Here is a 20,610-nt window from a genome sequence, read left to right as displayed (position 1 = left end):
TATGTTAGTCTCGTGGCTTCACTTAAAAACTGAATAGGCAAAATTTGGAAACCAAACATGTCTTGCGTGATTCACTCTGTCTGGAGTAATAAGAAAATTATGTATATTCAATTTTTTTGGACATTCAAATGCAGATACACTGATGTCTGCTTGCTTTCATTGGTATTAAACTGTATTTTGTTTAAGAATAGTTCCCCACAAAACATAACTTGCATGGCACTGTGGAAAAGTTAAGGGGGCTGTTTGGCATAAGCTACCTAATACCTATTAGCTTTCACTGCTTATTAGCAATACTAGCACTGCTGGTGAAATATTCAAAGTATATTCCACCTTAGAAGTCTACACTCTTAAAAAAAAAGATGGTTCTTCAAGGGTTCTTAATAAAGAAGCACGATTAAACTTTACATCATGAAAGCAGACGGTTTTATATAGAACAGTAAAGGCTTCTGTTGTTACGATGCCAAGCTTGACACAATAGAATAATATTCACTTTGCTTTTGTCTGAATCCAGGACCACCTAAATGAGGTTTCCTGCACTTTTGTTAAGAAACTTGGAACAAACTTCACTGTAGGTCACTTGGTCAGTGTTGCGACAAGGATGTAGAAATGTGGGATAGACATATTTATTAAAAAAGTGACCTAAATAACTGATCAGCAATAGTGTTTATTCAAGTAAGTGTTGACTTTTATACAATACAGTTTTAACTGAAAAGTTATTCAGCATCTTAATTTTGTGAATTTTAGTCACAGTAAAATTTAGGTCACAGTAAAAAAGTGGCATTTTAACCCAGAATATGTGTCATGAATCAAGCAATTTTATATGCGAATGATAAGATATTTTCTGTATTAAGCTAAAAATGTGAACATACTGTATATCTAGGATCTAAAAGCGCCTGCGGTTGGAGAGACGCCCACTTGTTTAATTAAACGTTTTTTTACGAAGTTTATTACGTATTTGCATTCTGTACTAATAGACTTGTGGTCTCAGCTGGGGTTTTATTGCATAGCATGAAACTTTAATTTCATTCTTATTTCTTCTGCTGCTGTAGAGGAAGTGAAATATAATCCACAGTAGAGTCTCTTTACATTTGCTTTACCACAGTTTCTGAACGCTCTCAATCTTCTGCAAATAAACATGAAAAGTCAAAGCTCCTTCAGTTTAGGAGCCTGTCAGAAATCCTTCATTTTCAGTGGGAGGGCTCACTCTGTGTTTACTGTCTCTCTGTATTTACTGCGGTTTTAAAAGGTGACGCAGCAGAAATACTGTTTTGCTATCATCTTTTCACTCGGTTGCAAAAGCAAAGCTGTTAGACCTGCTGTTGACTACAAGTCATTGAAATGAATGGCAGCAGTATTTGCCACTGTTGCAGTTGACCTCTGGCCCCTACACTAGCGGTGGTCTCAGTTTCCCGGTATGAGTCTATTCAGCTTCCTCTCAAAGGGCCCTGAGTCATAGACTGACTGACTTATCCAAATGGCCCTTCCCACTCCCCAAAAATGAGAGAATGTTTGGTTTATTACTCAGTCGAGCCTTTCTAGAATTAGTACAAATTCCCATCCAGAAAATATGGTTTGTTTTTTACCAATCAAGAGTCATGTACATATCCCATGTATTTTGAAATTATGAAAATCAAAATGCCAAAAAAGACCCCTTTATATTTATTTACTTTCCACTCAAAAAGGTCATTAGGTGCATCATTCTTTTTTTTGGTGTCATGAAAAAAGCAGAACCAATTTGCACAGATGCTTCTACAACTAAATGTACTATCAATTTTTCAGTATTCACTGTGTTAGTCTTTACCTTTATCACGGCTTCCATTCTTTTCAGGATACCCACTTTCGGGTTTCAGCCAGGGCTGAATCTCCATTCTACTTCATCCCAAAGGTGTTTGTTGGGGTTGAGATAGGGCTCTGTGTGGCCCAGTCAAGTTCTTCTTCACCACACTCACCCAATCATACCTTTATGGGCCTTGCTTGGTGCAAGAAAAGGTTCTTCCCCAACTTGTTCACACAAAGCTGGAAGCAAATAATTGTCCAAAATGTCTTGGCCTGCTGAAGCATTAGGATTTCCCTTTGCTGGAACTAATGGGTCTAGACCAACCCCTGAAAAACAACCCCATAGCATCATCCCTCCTCCACCAAACTTTACAGTTGGCACAGTGCAGTCAGGCAGGTAACATTTCCTGGTATTTTTTCAAACCCAGACTTGTCATTCCGACTGCCAGATAGAGAAGTGTAATTCGTCGCTCCACAGAATACTTTCCACTGCTCCAGAGTCCAGTGGTGGTGTGCTTTGCGCCACCCCCCAGACGCTTGGAATTGTACATTTTGATCATAGACTTGTGTGCAGCTGCTCAGCCATGGAAACCCACTGTGTGAAGCTCCTAATACGCAGTTCTTTTGCCGATGTTGCTTCCAGAGGTAATTTCAAACTCATTAGTGAATCAACAGAGGATAGATTCTGTGTGCTTCAGCACTAAGCAGCCCCACTCTGTGAGTTTGTGTGATTTACTGCTTTGTGGCTAAACTGTTGTTGCTTCTAGATGCTTCCATTTCACAATAATAGCACTTACAGTTGACCAGGAGCAGATCTAGCAGGACAGAACTTTCACAAGCTGTCCTGTGGCAGAGGTGGCATCCTATGACAGTGTCATGTTTGAAGTCACTGAGCTCATCAGTGCTAACCCATTCTATTGCCAGTGTCTGTCTATGGAGACTGCAGGGCTGTGTGCTTTATTTTGTCTACCTGTTGGCAGTGGGTGTGGCTGAAACACCTGTACTTAATAATTAGGAAGGAATGTGGAACAACATTTTGTCTATTTAGTAGTGCATATGTATGTATGTGTGCATGTGTATGTATATACATACATACATATGCAGGGAGGGGCCGACGCACACAGACCGGGAAACCCAACAAAAGCTCAGACACACACACAAACACCAGCTCGAGTGAACAAATGTGCTTTATTTACACATCTAAACAAAAACATACCCGAAACGTAACTCCTCGATGGCTTACTTAGCTTCGCGTGCAAAGAGTCCCTTCACTTCTCTGTCTCTCTGGCGTGCCTTTGGCCTTGAGGCCAGCGTCCTCTCTCTACTCACCAGAGAGAGCTCGTTTTAAAGGTATCCAAGCTCCTCTCCTCGTTAGGCACAGCTGTGCTAAATCAAGGGAGCAGCTTGCACCTGTGTAGGGAGTGGTCACGGCGGCTCCATCTCTCCAATGGACACACACTGTATACTATATATATATATATATATATATATATATATATAAAATACACTTTTGTATATGTATTATACACTATATAAGTGTATATATATTATACACTTATTTATTTATTTCTGCTTTGAAAGTGTACGAGCTTAGCCCCATCTTCCTTGCTTTGCTTTTACTACAGACTACATTTTTATCTTGAAAATATACAATGACACACACACCAACCCCAGAGACCATCTCTGTTTCGCCCCTCCAGCCTAGCCAGCTGTGATTAACTAATCCTACCTCTGCCTTTCTGCCATTTACTCATCATCTTGGCTTTAATAGTGTCACTTACATTTAAATAGATTTGCTGATCTTCAATAGGGAGGTCTGCCATTTTCCCAGAAAACTGTGCCCATGTGTTCCCCACAGTGCGCTGAGTGTTAGCTGGGAGAATGCGTCTTTAGGCTTTCTCCCCCAGCTTCCAAATTACGTAACATGATGAGTTACAGTTTAGCTTGAAAGAAAGACTGTGTCTTTGAGTCCAAACTGGCAGCAGCTGCTGAACCTCCTGTTTGCTGGAAATCAGACTCTCCTGTAAACAGTGCTCATCTCATAAATATCGAACCTTAAATGAATCTCTTTTAGAACCAAAATAAACATACATCTTCACCCTGCCTTTTTCTTCACCTTACTGCCTAACTGTGTTGAGGGTTTCTGCATCATTTTACTGCAAGGAAAGAGAAGTGATGTGGGGATATATGATTATCATGGTTATGATTATCATCAGTACTCCTGGAACACTGAACTACTGCATGCATCATAAAAACACTTTCATAGGCAGCCTGTAAATAACAACAAGCAATATATAGTAGCTATATAAGCGGTGTAGCAATACGCTAATTGGATGTCAGACTGTAGGCTATAATGTTATTTTATTCTGTCTTAAAGGGGAACACAAAATTTCAAGATTTCTACATAGTTAAATGGTTAAGATGTAAAAAAAAAAAAGTCATTCAGAGCGGTTTGGTGTGAAATGAGTTCTAGAGAAACTTACAGAGTCACTATTGTTCATGTTGGTGGTGATAGGAACCAGTTGTGAACCTCTGAAAGCTCCCTCACAGAAGGTTATTCCATCAAATGGTTGTGAATCCACTGGTTGGTCCCTGAGACATTGTTTGTTTTTGTTTGATGATGAAGTTTTGCCCTAAAATGTCTTGTTGATCCATTTATTTTAATCCATTCATGGCAGAGACCCTTTTATAGCGCATTGTAAGGCAAACTCATCTCCAAAGGAAACTTATTTTTTCTGATTTTCCACTATTTTACCTTCATCTACATTCCATATAAACACCCAGAAGGCACATGTAGGTTCACTTGTTGGTTTGGATAGTAAGTAAAATGGCTATATTTGTGCTGTAGTCATGGCGACCCCTGGTTCTTATCATCACCACTGTAAATAAATCTGAGTCTGTAAGTTTCTCTACAATGAACCATTTGAGATTGTCACTCTGAATGACTTTGTTTATAATGCAAGAACAGAATTGTGCAAAACTTTGCAAGATCAGTGGAATTCCCCTTAAAGTGCTTTATTTTTGCAGACATTGAATTATAATAGCATGTAACAATGTGCAAAATTCAGAAAAACAGTGATTTCTTGATTTAATAAATTTCAATTCAGTACAGCAAAAAAGAGTGGCTGAAAATGTGCCTTGTGTAAATATATTAATGTTTCCATTTTCAGTTTCTTGGACCAATAACCTAAATATCATGATAGATATTGTGTAATGTAGAGTATCATTGTAATTTTTTGACCATACTGTCCACCTCTGAAGAAAATACTGCAAGTTGTGATGCTCTAACAGCAGTTCTCACTCTGATGCCAACAGGTCGAGTCTGTGTCCTTCAACGTGTGGGACATTGGAGGTCCGGCCAGCATGTCCACTGTAAACCAGTGTTTCTTCACGGATAAGGCTTTGTATGTGGTCATCTGGAACCTGGCGCTGGGAGAAGAGGCTGTAGCCAACCTACAGTCCTGGCTGCTCAACATAGAGGTCAGAAAAGACTGCAGTGAAAAACAGAGCTGTATTGAATTTGCTTGATTGCAGTGTGTGCGAAAGACCAAATAGAGTTAAAGTGACCTCACCCTGGCCCTAATCCTAACCCTCACCCTGGCCCTAATCCTAACCCTTACCTTAACTTCAACTCAACACCTAGTCCTAACCCGCACCCAGGCCCTAATCCTAACCCTCACCCTGGCCCTAATCCTAACCCTTACCTTAACTTCAACCCAACACCTAGTCCTAACCCTCACCCAGGCCCTAATCCTGACCCTCACCCTGGTCCTAATCCTAACCCTCACCCTTGCCCTAATCCTAACCCTTACCTTAACTTCAACCCAACACCTAGTCCTAACCCGCACCCAGGCCCTAATCCTAACCCTCACCCTGGCCCTAATCCTAACCCTTACCTTAACTTCAACCCAACACCTAGTCCTAACCCTCACCCTGGCCCTAATCCTGACCCTCACCCTGGTCCTAATCCTAACCCTCACCCTGGCCCTAATCCTAACCCTTACCTTAACTTCAACCCAACACCTAGTCCTAACCCCCACCCAGTCCCTAATCCTAACCCTCACCCTGGCCCTAATCCTAACCCTTACCTTAACTTCAACCCAACACCTAGTCCTAACCCTCACCCAGGCCCTAATCCTGACCATCACCCAGGCCCTAATCCTAACCCTCACCTAAATTTAACCTCAATCCAAAACCTAATCCTAACCTGACCTGTTACGGCGAGCCCGTTGAGAGGACCCTCAAAATAAAGTGTCACCAAAGTTTTTGTTAAAGTATTAAAATCCCGGGCTGTAGTGTCCAAAAACGGTCAGCTTCGAAATCGTTTTTTCCTGATGTCTTCAAAAGCAACACATTTACATGCATCGTCTACAGCAATTTAGCTCTGCCCATTCATGCTGACGTTATAAGGAGTCTTTCAGCCTTTCATTTCAAGGCATAAGGAAGAGTTGGACAATGATCTTGTAGAAATAATGTTTTTGGAACTGTACTTGTGGTGTAATGATTCATTTGTTTTCTTATGCATCGTTTATAATTCTTCTTGATGAAAAGGAATTAATCGTAAAAGGGAAATGGCTACAAAGCATCTGCAGTGGACCATCCAAATAATGTGTTCCTAATTTTTCTTATTAGCAAAACAAACTTGTGCAAACAAATGCATGTTATATTTAAATAAATACATGTAATATTTAAACAAATACATGGGATATTCTCCGTAGACTTTGGTAAATAGCAGTTTAAGAGTGAGTCAGGCAGCATTCACAAGTTAACTGTCACTCTGCTTTTGCTTAGACAGCATGATATTGTAGATTACAGTGTAGAATAAAGCAGGAGCTGCTGCAAAGAGCTAAACTAAGCTCTTTTTTTTTGGCAAAATATGCAGCGTGTAGGCTAAACTGAACTTGAAGTCAATAAACAGCTAAACTGTGTACTTTGCCTCCCTAATGTGTGTCCTTTATATACAGAGACTTATTCCGAAAAAGAAAAACAAAAAACTGGCAGAAATATCCAAAATATAAGTCCCGTTTCCTGACAAACTCACCACAACCCCCACAAATGACCTCATGGCTCTTAGGTTAAAAGCCATTGTCTGGCCATGCCAGTTTTAATCTTGAGATATATTAAGGAAAGTCTTTTAGTTTATTGAATTATTTCAGTGCTTTTAGTTCACTACAATAGTTCTTAAAGGTTTTTGAATTGCTGAAATGAATCAGCAGATGGAATCGCTGTTCAGTGTATTTGAATCGTTCTTGCTTCACAAAAAAGACTGAATTGAATTGAAAACTGTTTTGAATTGAAATGTAAACCAAAGAATCAAATGGATTAGCCCAAATCCGTCAGCTCAGAGATTCATGCTTCTGGTAAAAATTGTAAATGGACCTTAAAATATACGTGAAATGTGAGATATTGGAGTCTTAATGTAATATAAATTGTTCATGTGAAAGTTTAGTGCAGCACGTTTTCAGCATGAGAAGCAGAGCAGACGGTCTGTAGAACAAACCGTTGTAGTTCTGTTAATTGGGATAATGACATGCCATAATGTCTCTGCACCTGGAAGCTACAGCTTTGAAGAAGCTAAAGAAAACATGTTTTGAAGAGTTTGGAAAGCTTTAGTGGGGCATTTCAGAGTTATGCCAACGTTTATTTGCGTGTTTATTTTTTTTTTTTGTCTGACAGGCACGTGCCCCTAACTCCGCGGTGGTGGTGGTTGGGACTCATCTGGACCTCATTGACACTAAGTTCCGCACGGAACGGATCGCCACACTAAGGGCCTACATCCTGGCACTCTGCAGGACACCCTCGGGTGCCAGAGCCAGCGGCTACCCCGACATCACCTGGAAGCACCTGCAGTCAGTATCAGCATCTCACCAGCATGATAGACCACAGGCATTTATTTGAACTGGGCTGAAAAGGTTTACTGTGTGTGTGTGTGTCTGACAGTGAGGTGTCGTGTAAGTCATTGGAAGGCATGGACGGTCTCAGGAGGCTGTTGTATCAGGTGGCCTGCTCCATGAAGGACATCAGTAACCCAGCCAGCTGCCACAGACTGGTGGGAAGACTGGTAGGTTCTGCCTCAAACTCAGTGAACTTTTAAATAGGAACATATTAAGGAATAGACTTTTTTTCAAAACCCAGCAAATAAATAGAAACAGTGAACTGAAATTTGTAGAAACATGCAATATTTAAGTTTGTTCCCAGTAAAGCATGTGTTTTAATGTTTCGCTCCTATTTATTAATATTTTCACATTGATTTTACTTTGTAATTTGACCACGTCTTACAGTATATGTCTACTATATTTACATTTACGGAATTTGGCTGCCGCTCTTATCCAGAGCGACTTACAATTTGATCATTTTACACATGTAGGCCAAGGTGGTGTTAGGAGTCTTGCCCAAGGACTCTCATTGGTATAGTGTAGGGTGCTTGCCCTGGTGGGGGATTGATCCCCAGTCTACAGCATAGAAGGCAGAGGTGTTAACCACTACACTAACCAACCAACAGAACTATGTTCTTATGTCTACCACTCAAAAGTTGGACTCAACATTTTTATATTGATCAGAACCACTTTACATTAAAATAAAGCCAGTGTCACTTGAAGTATTAAATAAAACATCTGAAAATACCTTCTGTTGACCAGCTCAGAGTATTTAGGGTCGTTATTACTGAATCAAATAACAGCAGTTCTTAATGTAACAGGTGATTCCAAAGTTTTGAGCGGTAGTGTCTCATCGCTGTTGCACAAACACCTTATCTCCATTTTTGTCAATTTAGCACATTTACCCTTAGCATAGTGGTACGATTTAATGATGAGTGGACCAACACATGATGAGAGTCCCAAATGTTTTTTTTTTTTTGTTGTTGTTGTTGTTTTCCTGAAAGGTTTTGGAGATGTCAGAGGTTTTCTTCTGATAATAGTGATATGTATGTAATAATGTTTGCAGGCATCGAGGGTATTAATCAGAAGTTTACAATTAGTTTTAGATCACAAACGGCACTTCAGCTCATCCCAAAAGCACTGGATGGAGCTGCATCACTCAAGAGAAGACAGCTCCACTGCTCCACAGACTTAAAATGTTGAATAAAATATCTGAAAATAACTTGTAATTAGTGTTTCACTGGAAAAAGGAGTGTATCAGGGTAGTTATTAATGAATAAAATAACTGCAGTTCTTAATGTGACCAGTAATTTCAAAGTTTTGAATGGTAGTGTATCATCACTGTTGCACTAATGATCTCACTATAGTGCAGCTGCTCCAGAGTTTTCGGTTCTATTGGGACTATACAAGCTGTGTATGTCGTCAGTGGACACACCTTAAAGTAGCTGAATTCAGTCATAGAAGAGTCGTCCAGATACTTTTCTTTATTAAAAGAATTCTACAATTTCTATTATTTCAGGCTTTACAGCTGCACATCTGCTCTGTAATTTTTGTAATGTTACATCTTTGAATTTTAACTAAACTTTACAGACACATCCTTTTAATAAGTCCAGAGTAATTAGATATTTTATATACTATCAAAAACATGTCTACTGTGTCTACGTCTGTGTGTGTATATAGATCCCCAAAAGCTACCTGATGCTGCAGGAGGCGGTGCTGGCAGAGCGTCAGAGGAGAGATGCAGTGGATGAGGTTCAGTATTTGACCGACCTGGAGCTGGAGCAGATCATTGAGAGTCCTGGCAGCGATATCAAAGACTACGAGGACCTACAGACTGGTAATGCATGCTTATAACAGACTTATTACAGTCCAAAGCAATATATGGTTTTGTTTGTTATGTGATGTTGGCCTTTGCAATCACAGACCACTGCAATATGCAAATGAGTCCTCTGACTAACCACAGTGTGTTTACTGGGGGCTGTAAGCGTCCTGACATGAGCCTCTGTTGGTGTAAGGTATGCATAATAATCCAAGCAAAGCAAATATGGTCAAAATAATTCATTTTTAACAACGTCAAATTATTACTTCTCCAGTGAATTTCAAACAGTCTGTGATTATATAAATTCTCTTAAATTTACTAGGCTTTAATTATATCTTGTGACCTTGTGAATTACACCCTTGCTACACATAAAGCAAGAGTAGATACCTACTTTATTACAGACTGTCTTCTGAGTTCTCCTTCTATATGGAAAATGTGATGAACTGGCACTTTTCTGAATTTACATGGATTAAATGTCTGAGCCAGATGCACATAAATGAAGTTTGTTACATTAACACAACGGATGTCTTTCAGTTTGCTTCATTTGGTGCGACTTGTGTTAAAATAGCACTTTTATTTGCAACAAACTGACGCATTTGAATCATGAATGCAAAGTGCTTTTTTCAATACTGCATTTGGGCTAAATAAACGCATGAATAGCACATTTCTGTTTCTTTGTATTAGCTGAAGCCACAATGTAAATAACATTATTTGTCATTCTTCTTTGGCATTTGGCAGACTTTCTTATCCAGAGCTACTTAATAGTTTGATCATTTTACACAGGTAGGTGAAGGTAGTGTTAGGAGTCTTGCCCAAGAACTCCTATTGGTATAGTGTAGAGTGCCCAGGTGGAGGATTGACCACCCCAGTCTACAGCATTGGAGGCTGAAACAGTTTTCTCTTTAAATAATATAAAGCAAGTACTGCATCAAAAATATTTAGTTGTTTAGCACAATGCGTTAAACATAATCGCGTTACAACATTTTGGTTTACATGCACCAGGAGCAAAAGCCAGAGACCACCCTTTATTTATTTAATTTCCAGTCTAAACAGCTAGTAAGTTAAAGTTCAAAAACAGGAATTTCAAAAACCAGAGTGTAAAAATGAACTAAAAAGTGAAGAGAAAATTGGACTCCTATAAGACCTGATACACCACCAAAACCGTCATCAAGCTCCACTGCTTCAGAACAGAAAAATCCACACATCTGAAAAACATACGAAGAAAATGTTGTAATCAAAGAAGATACTGGGGTTCTCAGAACAATGGACTGACCATTCCAGAGTCCAGACTTCAGCATCACTGAATGTGTTTGGGATTACTTGAATTGTGAGTAGCAAAAAATGCAAAAACAACTTCTAAGGCTGACGTTTGGAGGCATGTCTGCAAATATCTTTGAAAACTGAAAGCAAGTATTGAATACAGATATAATGATATTATATTTAGTGGTGTATAATTTTCTGTTAAATATTTTTTCTTGATGCTGAAAATTGAATATCTTGTACTTAATGGCTGTTTTGACTGGAAATTAAGCAAATGAAGGGTGGTCCTTGACTGTACAGCATAAATAACTCAGATTATTTACGTCATTTACACACATGAGCCATAATTTTGAAAATAAATTGGCCGAGTGTGGATGGTGTTTACTGCAAAAATCTGCCAGTTGCAGTGTTGACTGATTCTGGTCATGCATCCACAGTGTTGACATTTTCTGGATTCTGGTGGTGTTTCTGATTGTGTCACTTTTCCTGCTCACTCTCTCTGGCAGCAATCAGTTTCCTAATTGAGACGGGCACCATGCTGCACTTCCCTGACACCAGTCACGGCCTGTGCAAACTCTACTTCCTGGACGCCGTGTGGCTGTCTGAGTGTTTGGAGCGAATCATCCACCTGAAGAGCTCACGCTCTGTAGCTCGGAATGGCGTGATCCGGGCGGAGGACCTGCGCATGCTGCTGGTCGGCACAGGATTCACCCAGCAGACGGAGGAGCAGTACTTCCAGTTCCTCGCCAAGTTTGAGATTGCTCTCCCTGTGGCCAGCAACAGGTGGGCTTCTTGCGTGTAACTGATGCTACACATTCTTTCAGACCCATAGCTCTGAGGTGTCTTCTCGCAGTGGAACGATGGACAGAAACACCTGTGGATGTTTTCAGACTTGAAGCAGCTTGATTTTCTCCTCTCTCTCAAGGATGAAAGAGGTCTCATTTTTTTCTCTGATGCATACATTTTTTCACTCCTGTTTTGGAAACTCTTGTTTTTTCACTTGCTGTCATTTGACTTTCCCCTTCCTTTTTCAGTAAATGAGTTTGTTCATAATAGTAAAATGCCTCCTCTTTTATTTGGAAACACAAACGTGAAGTATCTGCACTTTCAACCGAATGACTTTCTTTGTTTCAGCAAACTATGAGGGAGAGACAGTTATGACATGCTTCTACTGCTAGCAGAGACTATGATGCTTAAGGTTCAAATGTCTGCTAGAAAAAACCTACTTACAATCATTTTTTGTGAATTAAAAACACCAAAGTACATCAAAGTGTAAAGTGGTTGAGTGAACTGGTTTCATTGTACCAACTAAACACAAATGCCCCTGTCAAAGATCAGCTGTTTCTATGAGCCAAAAGGTCTCATTCCCCTCTTTTCGCTGCGTAATTTCTTCATCCATTTGTCACTTTTTCATTTCCATAGTTATCTCCTGCCACACCTGTTGCCTCCAAAACCCGCCATGGATATCCACGGCTTCCGCCAGCAGAGCAGCAACACCATCCAGCGCCATTTTAAGATGAGTTTTGTGCCGGCGGGTTTCTGGGAACGCTTCATCGCTCGCATGCTGATCAGCCTGAACCAGATGGACGTGCAGGTACACACACGCCTGCCCTCTCCCTCCTATTAAAGCTGCCAATACATGTTTTCCTCTTTTGATAAACACATACATCTAAGATTGTATCTGTGTACATAGATGAAACATAGTTCTAGGGCCTAATCAGTGTACTGCTTGGTAATACTGGCCAATCTTAAAGAGCCCATATCCTGTATATTTTTTCACTGCCATTTTACCACCTCTTTTTATCCATTAAACAGGCTGGTTTTGTTAGTGTGCCTTTAAGACTGATATACAGTATGTAAATGAGCTCTGTTCTGATTGGCTATCTAGCATTGTGCCTTATTCAAAAAGGAATCCAGGTTGAAACACCCTGTAAGATCATCGTGAGTGACCGTGGCTAAACTGCAGATGTCTGAATAGGAGGAAATACAGCCATATGCAAAAGTATTCTGTCTGGAATATATATGTTAATATTCTGTCCACTAGGCACCCTGCATCTCATTTATCTATGTCAAACTAACATATATGGTAATATGTATTATAGCTTTTGTTCATAACTTATATTACGATATAAAAACTGGACCATATAAATACACTGGAATGGTGCAATACTACATGAACACTTATGCGTGTTGTCTTCTTCGTCCTCTCTGTTGTGTTTTAGGCATTTGAGTCTAAGCGAGGTTCGCGGAGCCCCCGCAACAGGAGTACGATCATTTACAGCTTTGCGGGGAGCCAGCAGAGAAATCGCTGCAGCACATTTCGAGTGCGCCGAAGCCAGACCATCTACTGGAAGGAGGGACTGCTGGTCACCTTTGATGGGGGCTATTTGAGGTTCTTAAGACCTTGTGTTACTACTAAAACTGTAGACATACCATTGTTTTGCAATGCATTCATTTACATTACCTGTTTATTTAAACGTAATGGCATAATTACGTAGTTAGTTTCTAGGGTTGGTTAGAAACACCTGCTTTGTCCACTAACTGGCCACATTATTAGGAATACTCATCCTGTGCTTCCACTTACTGGCCACATTCTGTGACACTTTATTAGAAACACCTGCATTGTATGTCCACTCACTTGCCACTTTTTTTAGAAACACCTACCTTGTATGTCCATTCACTGGTCGCTTTAATGGAAACGCCAATCTTTAGGTCCATCATACTGGTGTAATTACAAACTCTTCTCCATCTGTTGCTGCACAGTTTATCAGCCCACCTCTACCTCATTCATTGGTCAGGTTTTGACCACAGGACCGCTGTTGTCCAGATGTTGTCAGCTCTGCAGTGACTCTGGCATGGTGTGTGGTGCTAATGTGAGTGCATCAGAGTCACCTTCAGGGCCACAGCTTGGTTCAGAGTGACCCCCAACCTAAACACATGCAGCTGAGAGCAGTTCTGTGGTTAGGAACTGACCATTGATGAAAGCCTAAAGAATGGTTACCTACACTGTAGTCTCTAACTGTACACCAGCAAGGTGGTGCTACGAGGGAAGGGTTTCTAATAAATCGGCCAGTGAGTGAAAGTCCAAGTTCAGATTTGCTTTCCACTGATAACTAAGACCTTTAAAATTTTCCGGGAACATCCTCTTTAGTTTTTGTTACAAACCCAGTGTGGCATTGAAGAACTATTCCAAAAAACTCTGCTGATGGTATTTTTGGTGTTTTTAGGCTATTTTTCTGATTAAACAGTGATCCTTCTGTTTCATGATGAATACTGAGAAACAAATAGGGGGCTACAGAGTTGCAGTGCCACATGTGAAAGTGATTGGGATGAGAGAAAACAAGCAGGCTTGTTAAGGCAGCTCCTCAGAGCGATGCCCAGACGTCACATACCTCATAGAAGAGGCAGTGAGCCAAGACCACAAAACCTCACTAACTTCCACTGAGCCTTGCATCATAGATCCATGTCACTTAATGACATACCCATGGCTGTGTGCGCAGAGATTCTTGTTGGGATGTGATGCATCTGAAAAGACAGAGAGTCTAATTATGCTTGACGTAAAGCAGTGGTGTCATGCTGTCCTCTATGGCATTTCTGGGTGACCTCAAAGCTTTAAACCATTAGTGGATGCTCCAGCGTTTGTAATTATCATACTTTTTGTGTGTCTATGGGTGTATATGAAAGCACCATGGCTGTATTAATGTGATAAGACGGTGCAAGGAAAATAATAAACACAGTCAAGTTCATTTTTTGTACAGTGTGTTCACATATTTCATGCATTTAAAACGGCCATGCTTTGCCTTTTATTACAGCTTTCATTCCATTCAATCAGTTCAATCCAAACACATTCAGTGATGTTGAGTTCTGGACTCTGGGGTGGTCAGGCCATTGTTCAGCTTCTTTGTTTGATGTGTCCGTCTCCTTTTCACATCCTTTTAGACCCATAGCGCTTGTCTTCTCACAGTGGAAGGATGGAGAGTATTCATTGTGGACGCACTGAATACTGATAAAAGTCTGTTTAGTTGTTGAAGGTTCTGTGTAATTTCTTATGCTGAAAACCTTTTGCTTAATAGCTGTATGCTCTCTGACTTTTTTGCAGTGTTGTACACGCACACTCTCATACTTGCTGACCTTCTCTCTGCAGTGTGGAGTCATCAGACCTGAACTGGAAGAAAAAGAAGAGTGGTGGCATCAAGATCATCTGTCAGTCAGCAATGAGAGACTTCTCAGCCATGGCCTTCATCACTGACCACGTCAATGCACTTATCGAGCAGTGGTTTCCAGGTGAGTCTGTCCACACTAACGTCGCCAAATACATACTTCCAGTGTGATCTGGCACACAGCTGTCATACTTTCTCTGTCTGATTTTGATAGTTAACCAGCTGATACCAAGTACTGATCCAGTCTGATCAGGGGCACTGCTACTGTACATTGGTCCTTCTGTATTTTATGTTTATGGTGCATCAAAAGGGAATTTCACTGCTTTTTTGTATCGTTTTGATATAATTAAATTGTTAAGATGTGAACAAAGTCAGTCAGAGTGGTTTGGTGTGAAATGCTCTGTTCTAGAGAAACTTAGAGTCAGAATTGTTCACAGTGGTGGTGATAGGAACCAGACGTCCACCTTTAAAAAAGAAAGTTATTGCATTAAATGGTTATGAATATGCTGCCTGATGCATTGTTTCATAATCATTTTGAGGAGATTTCGGCTTAAAATGTACTTTTTTTAAACCCTTTTTCTGTGAAGTGGTAAAAGAGAGATGATTGTACCTCTATCAACGTTAAATATAAAAACTCAGAAGACAAGTAGGTTCACTGGTTGTTTTGGATAGTGAATAAAATGGCTACTTTTGTGTTGTAGACACAACTCCTGGTTCCTATCACCACCACTGTAAGATGGCTGAGTCTGTAAGATTCTCTGTAAGGAACCATTTCACATCAACCCGCTCTGAATGACTTTGTTTATATCTCACCCATTAAATTACACAAAAATTTTGAAAAAAAAACCAGTAACATTTTCTTTTAATGCACCATATATATAAAATACAGAAGGGCCAATGTACAGTTGCAGACACCCACATACTCTCCTATATAACTCATATCCAGTCTGTTTAATACGGTCGATATTACATTGAGTGTGTATACACACACTTAATAATCCGCCAATTGTAGAAAATCAGATTTTGTCAGTAATTGATTTCAACTGGTTTATATGCACTTGAGTAATCAGATAATGGGGGAAACTCCAGGTCTACATGAGTCAGACAGTAATCAGATTTCTGCTTTACAACCAGCCAATAAACTCACAGAAGAAGATGTGATGTAAACATGTGGAACTCAAACTTCAAACTTTTTTTTACCTGAAATTTACCTGAAAATATGAACATGCATCATCTAGAAGAAGATAATATTTAAATCATTTTGTCGAGAACGTAATCAGTTTCAGCCGTGCTGAAGTGTTTTGCTGTGTCTAGCGGTGATGCTGCTTGCTTATTTTCCGGTACAGAAGTCTGTTCCACACGTGCAGATTGAGAGGTTTCATGCGCTGAGAAATCTGATTACTGAGCTAAAACCCAGCTCTCTTCATCAGATTTCTAGATCAGAGTATGGTGTTTACGACAAATGGTTTACGACCACGTGAATAATCGGATAACTGCAGGAATCCGATTACGATCGGATTATTGAGTGCAATAACAACCTGAGGTGTGAGAGGATTACTCAGCATTTAAGGAATAAAATGTAACTTTATAGAGATGCAATAAATGTTTCCAGCTGTTTGTCCTAACCTCTCTTTCATTTTACATGCAAAGTGGTTTCTGCACATCTTTCCACCAGCAGCCATCTACAGTCTTTTTAGAGTAATGCAGTGATGTATGATCCGCTTCCATGGCGATAGCTTTTTCACTACAAGGATGAGTCATAGTGTATTCAGCCTCACTGCCTGTTCGTTTGAGTGCATAAAGCCGGTCTCACAGCCTGCATGCCTCAGCACACCTGCTCAGTCTGGGACTGCTTAAGAGTGAATGATTCTGCTCCATTTTCCTTCTACTGACATCCTACTTTCTGTCAAGTGTGCAGAAAACAAATAAACATACATGCAAAACTTGTAAACAAGCTTTCCACTGCAGCAGAGAACTCACCGAAGCATTCAGGCGGATTAAGATGTGCTTGTGTATGTTTTGAGGTGGTGCCAGAGTTGATAAGTGTCTGAGATTCTATACTAGTGTGTGGTTTGTGTGTGTGCGGCTGCATATTGTTGCTTTTATTAATGTATCGTTTGAAACCACCAGCATTTTATGATGAATTGGAAGACCAACCCTTTTAAGTCTTTTAAAAAAAAAAAACATTAGTGGATTTCAGAGATAATCTTATAACACTGGCCATATGTATATATGAAACTTTGCGCACATGCATGGTTATGATATCTGTGTTTCTGTATAATATTGTTAGCCTCTGCTTTCAGTGTCTTTAAACTCTGTGCATTTATGCAAAAGGGATATTCATGCAAATCAATGCATTTATGCTCATACATATGCACTAGTCTGTTAGCATACTGGCCCTGCTTTATACCGAGTGAGGTGAATACAGAGTGTCGCAGTTGGAACCAAAGCATTAGAAAATAGATGTTTTATGTTAATAAAACCTTGATTAACTAAAAAAGAACAGTGGAAAAAAGGATATTTAAACTTCTTATTCTTTGTCCGAAAATGTGTCGAATAATTAAATATGGCTTGTAAATGTGAAGAGCTGTAATAGTAAAAGTGCTGTTCACCAAGAAGCACTTTATTTAAACTACCCAGAATTTGGAGCTACAGTAATGAGCTGTAGGTAAAATTAGTGACATAATAATAAATATGCAGATTAAATACATTTACATTACACTTTTCAAAAACATTTGTCATAAAACAAATCTGTCTTATATGCAATGTAAATAAGCATATACAATACATCTGTTTCTACTCTCTCATACTTTACTCTAACTTAGGTATCATTTTTTTATTTCTGCCTGATATATGCAAGTTTATATCCAATCATATATCTATCTGTCTATCTATTCCTCTGTCCATATATCCATCCATCCATCCATCCATCCATCCATCCACCTATCTTAACAATATAGCTCTTCAAGTTTCAGCATCATTTAATCAGTTTTAGTAGTTTAACCAACTAGTTTACTAGACAAGCTCTGTGTGAACAGATTTCGAGGACAAGGTGAAAACTGTTAGCAAGATGAGTTGCATTTTGTGTGTAACGCTGTGACAGAATGAGCTACTCAATGTTCAGAGTAAAACCTCTAATTAACAGAGACTGATAGAGCATTCCAGTTAGTGTCCTTGAGCAAGACACCTAACCCCCAACTGCTCCCCGGGCGCCGTGGATAGGGCTGCCCACCTCTCCGGGCAAGTGTGCTCACTGCCCCCTAGTGTGTGTGTTCACTAGTGTGTATGTGGTGTTTCACTTCACGGATGGGTTAAATGCAGAGGTGGAATTTCCCTGTTTGTGGGATCAAAAAAGTATCACTTAACTTATTGTTCTTCTATCTGCTTTTCACTGCTGCCCTCTTTAGTCATGAAGTCACTCTAGATTGGATGTCACTTTAAAAATGTAAACAAAACACTGTGGCAAAGTGGGACTATTAGGAGTAGGCTTTCAGCTGGGAGGTACTTATCAAAAAAAATCCACCACTGTGATTATACTAGTTACTGTTGGTACCTCTATGGGATTTCTAATAGTATGTTGGCGCTAAGCTTACACTGGTGCACGTGAAGCTTTTTTGGGCACTCTAGATTGAGCATGGATATTTGAGATTTGCTACAGATGTTAACCTACGTCTGCTGCAGTTTTGTTAGTTTTATAGTGACTCTTCTAGTAACGCATCTGAGCCTAGAGCTGCCATTTGCTGTTTTCCATTCCTGATGGCTAACTGAGACCTGGTTTGGCTACAGCCTGTGTTCACAGTCACTGAGATATCTGGAACTTTTTTTTTTTTTCCTCTGGAAGTTTTTTCTCACAAATGTGATCCCACCCATTGGAAATCAAAACATGACTGGTGATTTCCACTGTTCCTAATTATGTTGGTACTTAATCTAACATGTATGGTATTTTTTTCCTGAAGTCTTAACTAGTGGGAGAGTTTACATGGCTGTATGTACCACAATAAAAAATCTTTTCCATTTTTGGATCTTAACCCATTTGTTTCCTACTAAATCTTAAGAATTAAATGTGAGTACTACAACAACGCACGCAGATTTTAATGTAACATCATGATGATTTTAGTAAATAAATCAGAAGCTTCTTCACTGGTGATATCACCGTGTGTGTGTGTGTGTGTGTGTGTGTGTATAGATTTATATGTACATATATATATATATATATATATATATATATATATATATATATATATATATATATATATATATATATATATATATATATATAGAGCAATGAAAGTGCAGTATATCCAAACCATCCAAAGTGGTTTTCTGTTATCATATCGTCTGTGTCTCTGCAGCGCTGACAGCCAGTGAAAGTGATGGATCTCTGCTGATTGAGCAGTATGCACCCTGTCCTTACTGCAGCACGGTCTCCAGGCACACTGACCCCCTGCCCCCCACCAACTCCAACCAGACCACTGTCCACTACTTCAACATGGAGGACTGTGTGCTGGCAGCTGCCGAAAAAGAGTACATCACCTGCCCCAATCACCCCAAAGAGCCCGTAGCCTTGCAGGAGCTGGTGCCAGAGCTTTTCATGACTGACTTTCCCTCACGGTAAGACGGGTGCAGTGAAATGTGATGGTTATATCTATAATTAAGTTAGACTAAAGTGATGCTTTGGCCAAAAATCTAATTTACACAATTACTCCTCTTAACCAAAATGAAGTTTCTCAGCCAAGAAATGTAAAATAGACTTGCTTATGTGGTTGCTGATGCTGTATAACACACTGTTAGCCATAAATATGGACAAAAGTGCATAGCTACAAATAATAGTAGCAGCCGTCTTTCAAAAGCCAGCTTGCATAAATTTAATTTTTGGCCCAAACTGTCGCCATCAGGAGAATTCCACCAGTGTTTTTTTTTTTTTGTTGTTTTTTTTTTTTGTTTTTTGCATTTCTGGGTAACTCAGTGGTTGGGATGCAAACAAGGTCGTTCAGAGTGGTTTGATCAGAAATGGTTCGTTGCAGAGAAACTTACCAACTCTTTCAAGTCTTCAAGTGGTGGTGATTGGAGCCAGGGGTCACCATACAAGACAAATATACCCATTTTATCTACTATTCAAAATAACAGAGCTTTTGTTTTAATGTTACCGATAAAATATTGGAAAATGGTTTATAACATTTATGTAAAATCTGAGAAAATGTTTTTTTTTTAGTAATATTTTGCATATAATGCACTGATATGTACCTCTACAGCATATATGTAGTCTCAGGTGACATTTGAGACTTTCGTCAGGGAGGGGCAAGCCATCACAGTCAACTGTAAAGTATGTATAAAGCCTATTTTTAGCAAAAAAATCTACATTTATCTAAGTATAAACGATGTCCTACCTTAGTGAAGTGCAAGACGGTGCCCACTGGGCACATCATCGAATGCATTGTTTTTTCCAAGTCCATGTGTCTGGCCTGTTCAGTATTCAGCATTGCGGTCAGACCGTCCCTCCTGACACAGAGTGTTTCTCATGTGAGTTTTCAATCGACACAAGCAGGAAAGCTCCTTTGCATGATGCACTGCTCATTAACGTGGTCAGGAGCAACTTGAAGTGGTTACCGACGTTTACTGGCCATTCTCCCAGATCTGATGAAAGATCTTTTGAAGGTCGCTATCTGCTAGCAGAGTAGAGACCGTGCTTCTAGCAAGGCTCTTGACCGCACCAGGATTC

The 20,610-nt window shown here is 39.7% G+C and overlaps 1 protein-coding gene across 2 annotated transcripts in view; it reads left to right on the top strand.

Annotated features, from left to right (window-relative positions):
• lrrk1 (leucine-rich repeat kinase 1) overlaps nt 1-20,610 on the top strand; it is a 148,275-nt gene that overhangs the window by 67,440 nt on the left and 60,225 nt on the right. For both annotated transcript variants that reach the window (XM_017699556.2, XM_017699557.2), the window contains 9 exons: nt 5,092-5,256; nt 7,453-7,625; nt 7,717-7,837; nt 9,333-9,489; nt 11,238-11,514; nt 12,154-12,325; nt 12,954-13,123; nt 14,876-15,015; nt 19,244-19,502. In XM_017699556.2, the coding sequence (XP_017555045.2) occupies nt 5,092-5,256; nt 7,453-7,625; nt 7,717-7,837; nt 9,333-9,489; nt 11,238-11,514; nt 12,154-12,325; nt 12,954-13,123; nt 14,876-15,015; nt 19,244-19,502 (1,634 nt within the window). The remainder of the gene's footprint in view (nt 1-5,091; nt 5,257-7,452; nt 7,626-7,716; nt 7,838-9,332; nt 9,490-11,237; nt 11,515-12,153; nt 12,326-12,953; nt 13,124-14,875; nt 15,016-19,243; nt 19,503-20,610) is intronic.

Source organism: Pygocentrus nattereri, chromosome 15, assembly GCF_015220715.1.
Source record: "Pygocentrus nattereri isolate fPygNat1 chromosome 15, fPygNat1.pri, whole genome shotgun sequence".
NCBI lineage: Eukaryota > Metazoa > Chordata > Actinopteri > Characiformes > Serrasalmidae > Pygocentrus > Pygocentrus nattereri.
The sequence above is the reverse complement of the archived record's forward strand: the minus strand, read 5'-3'. Positions and strand labels throughout refer to the sequence as shown.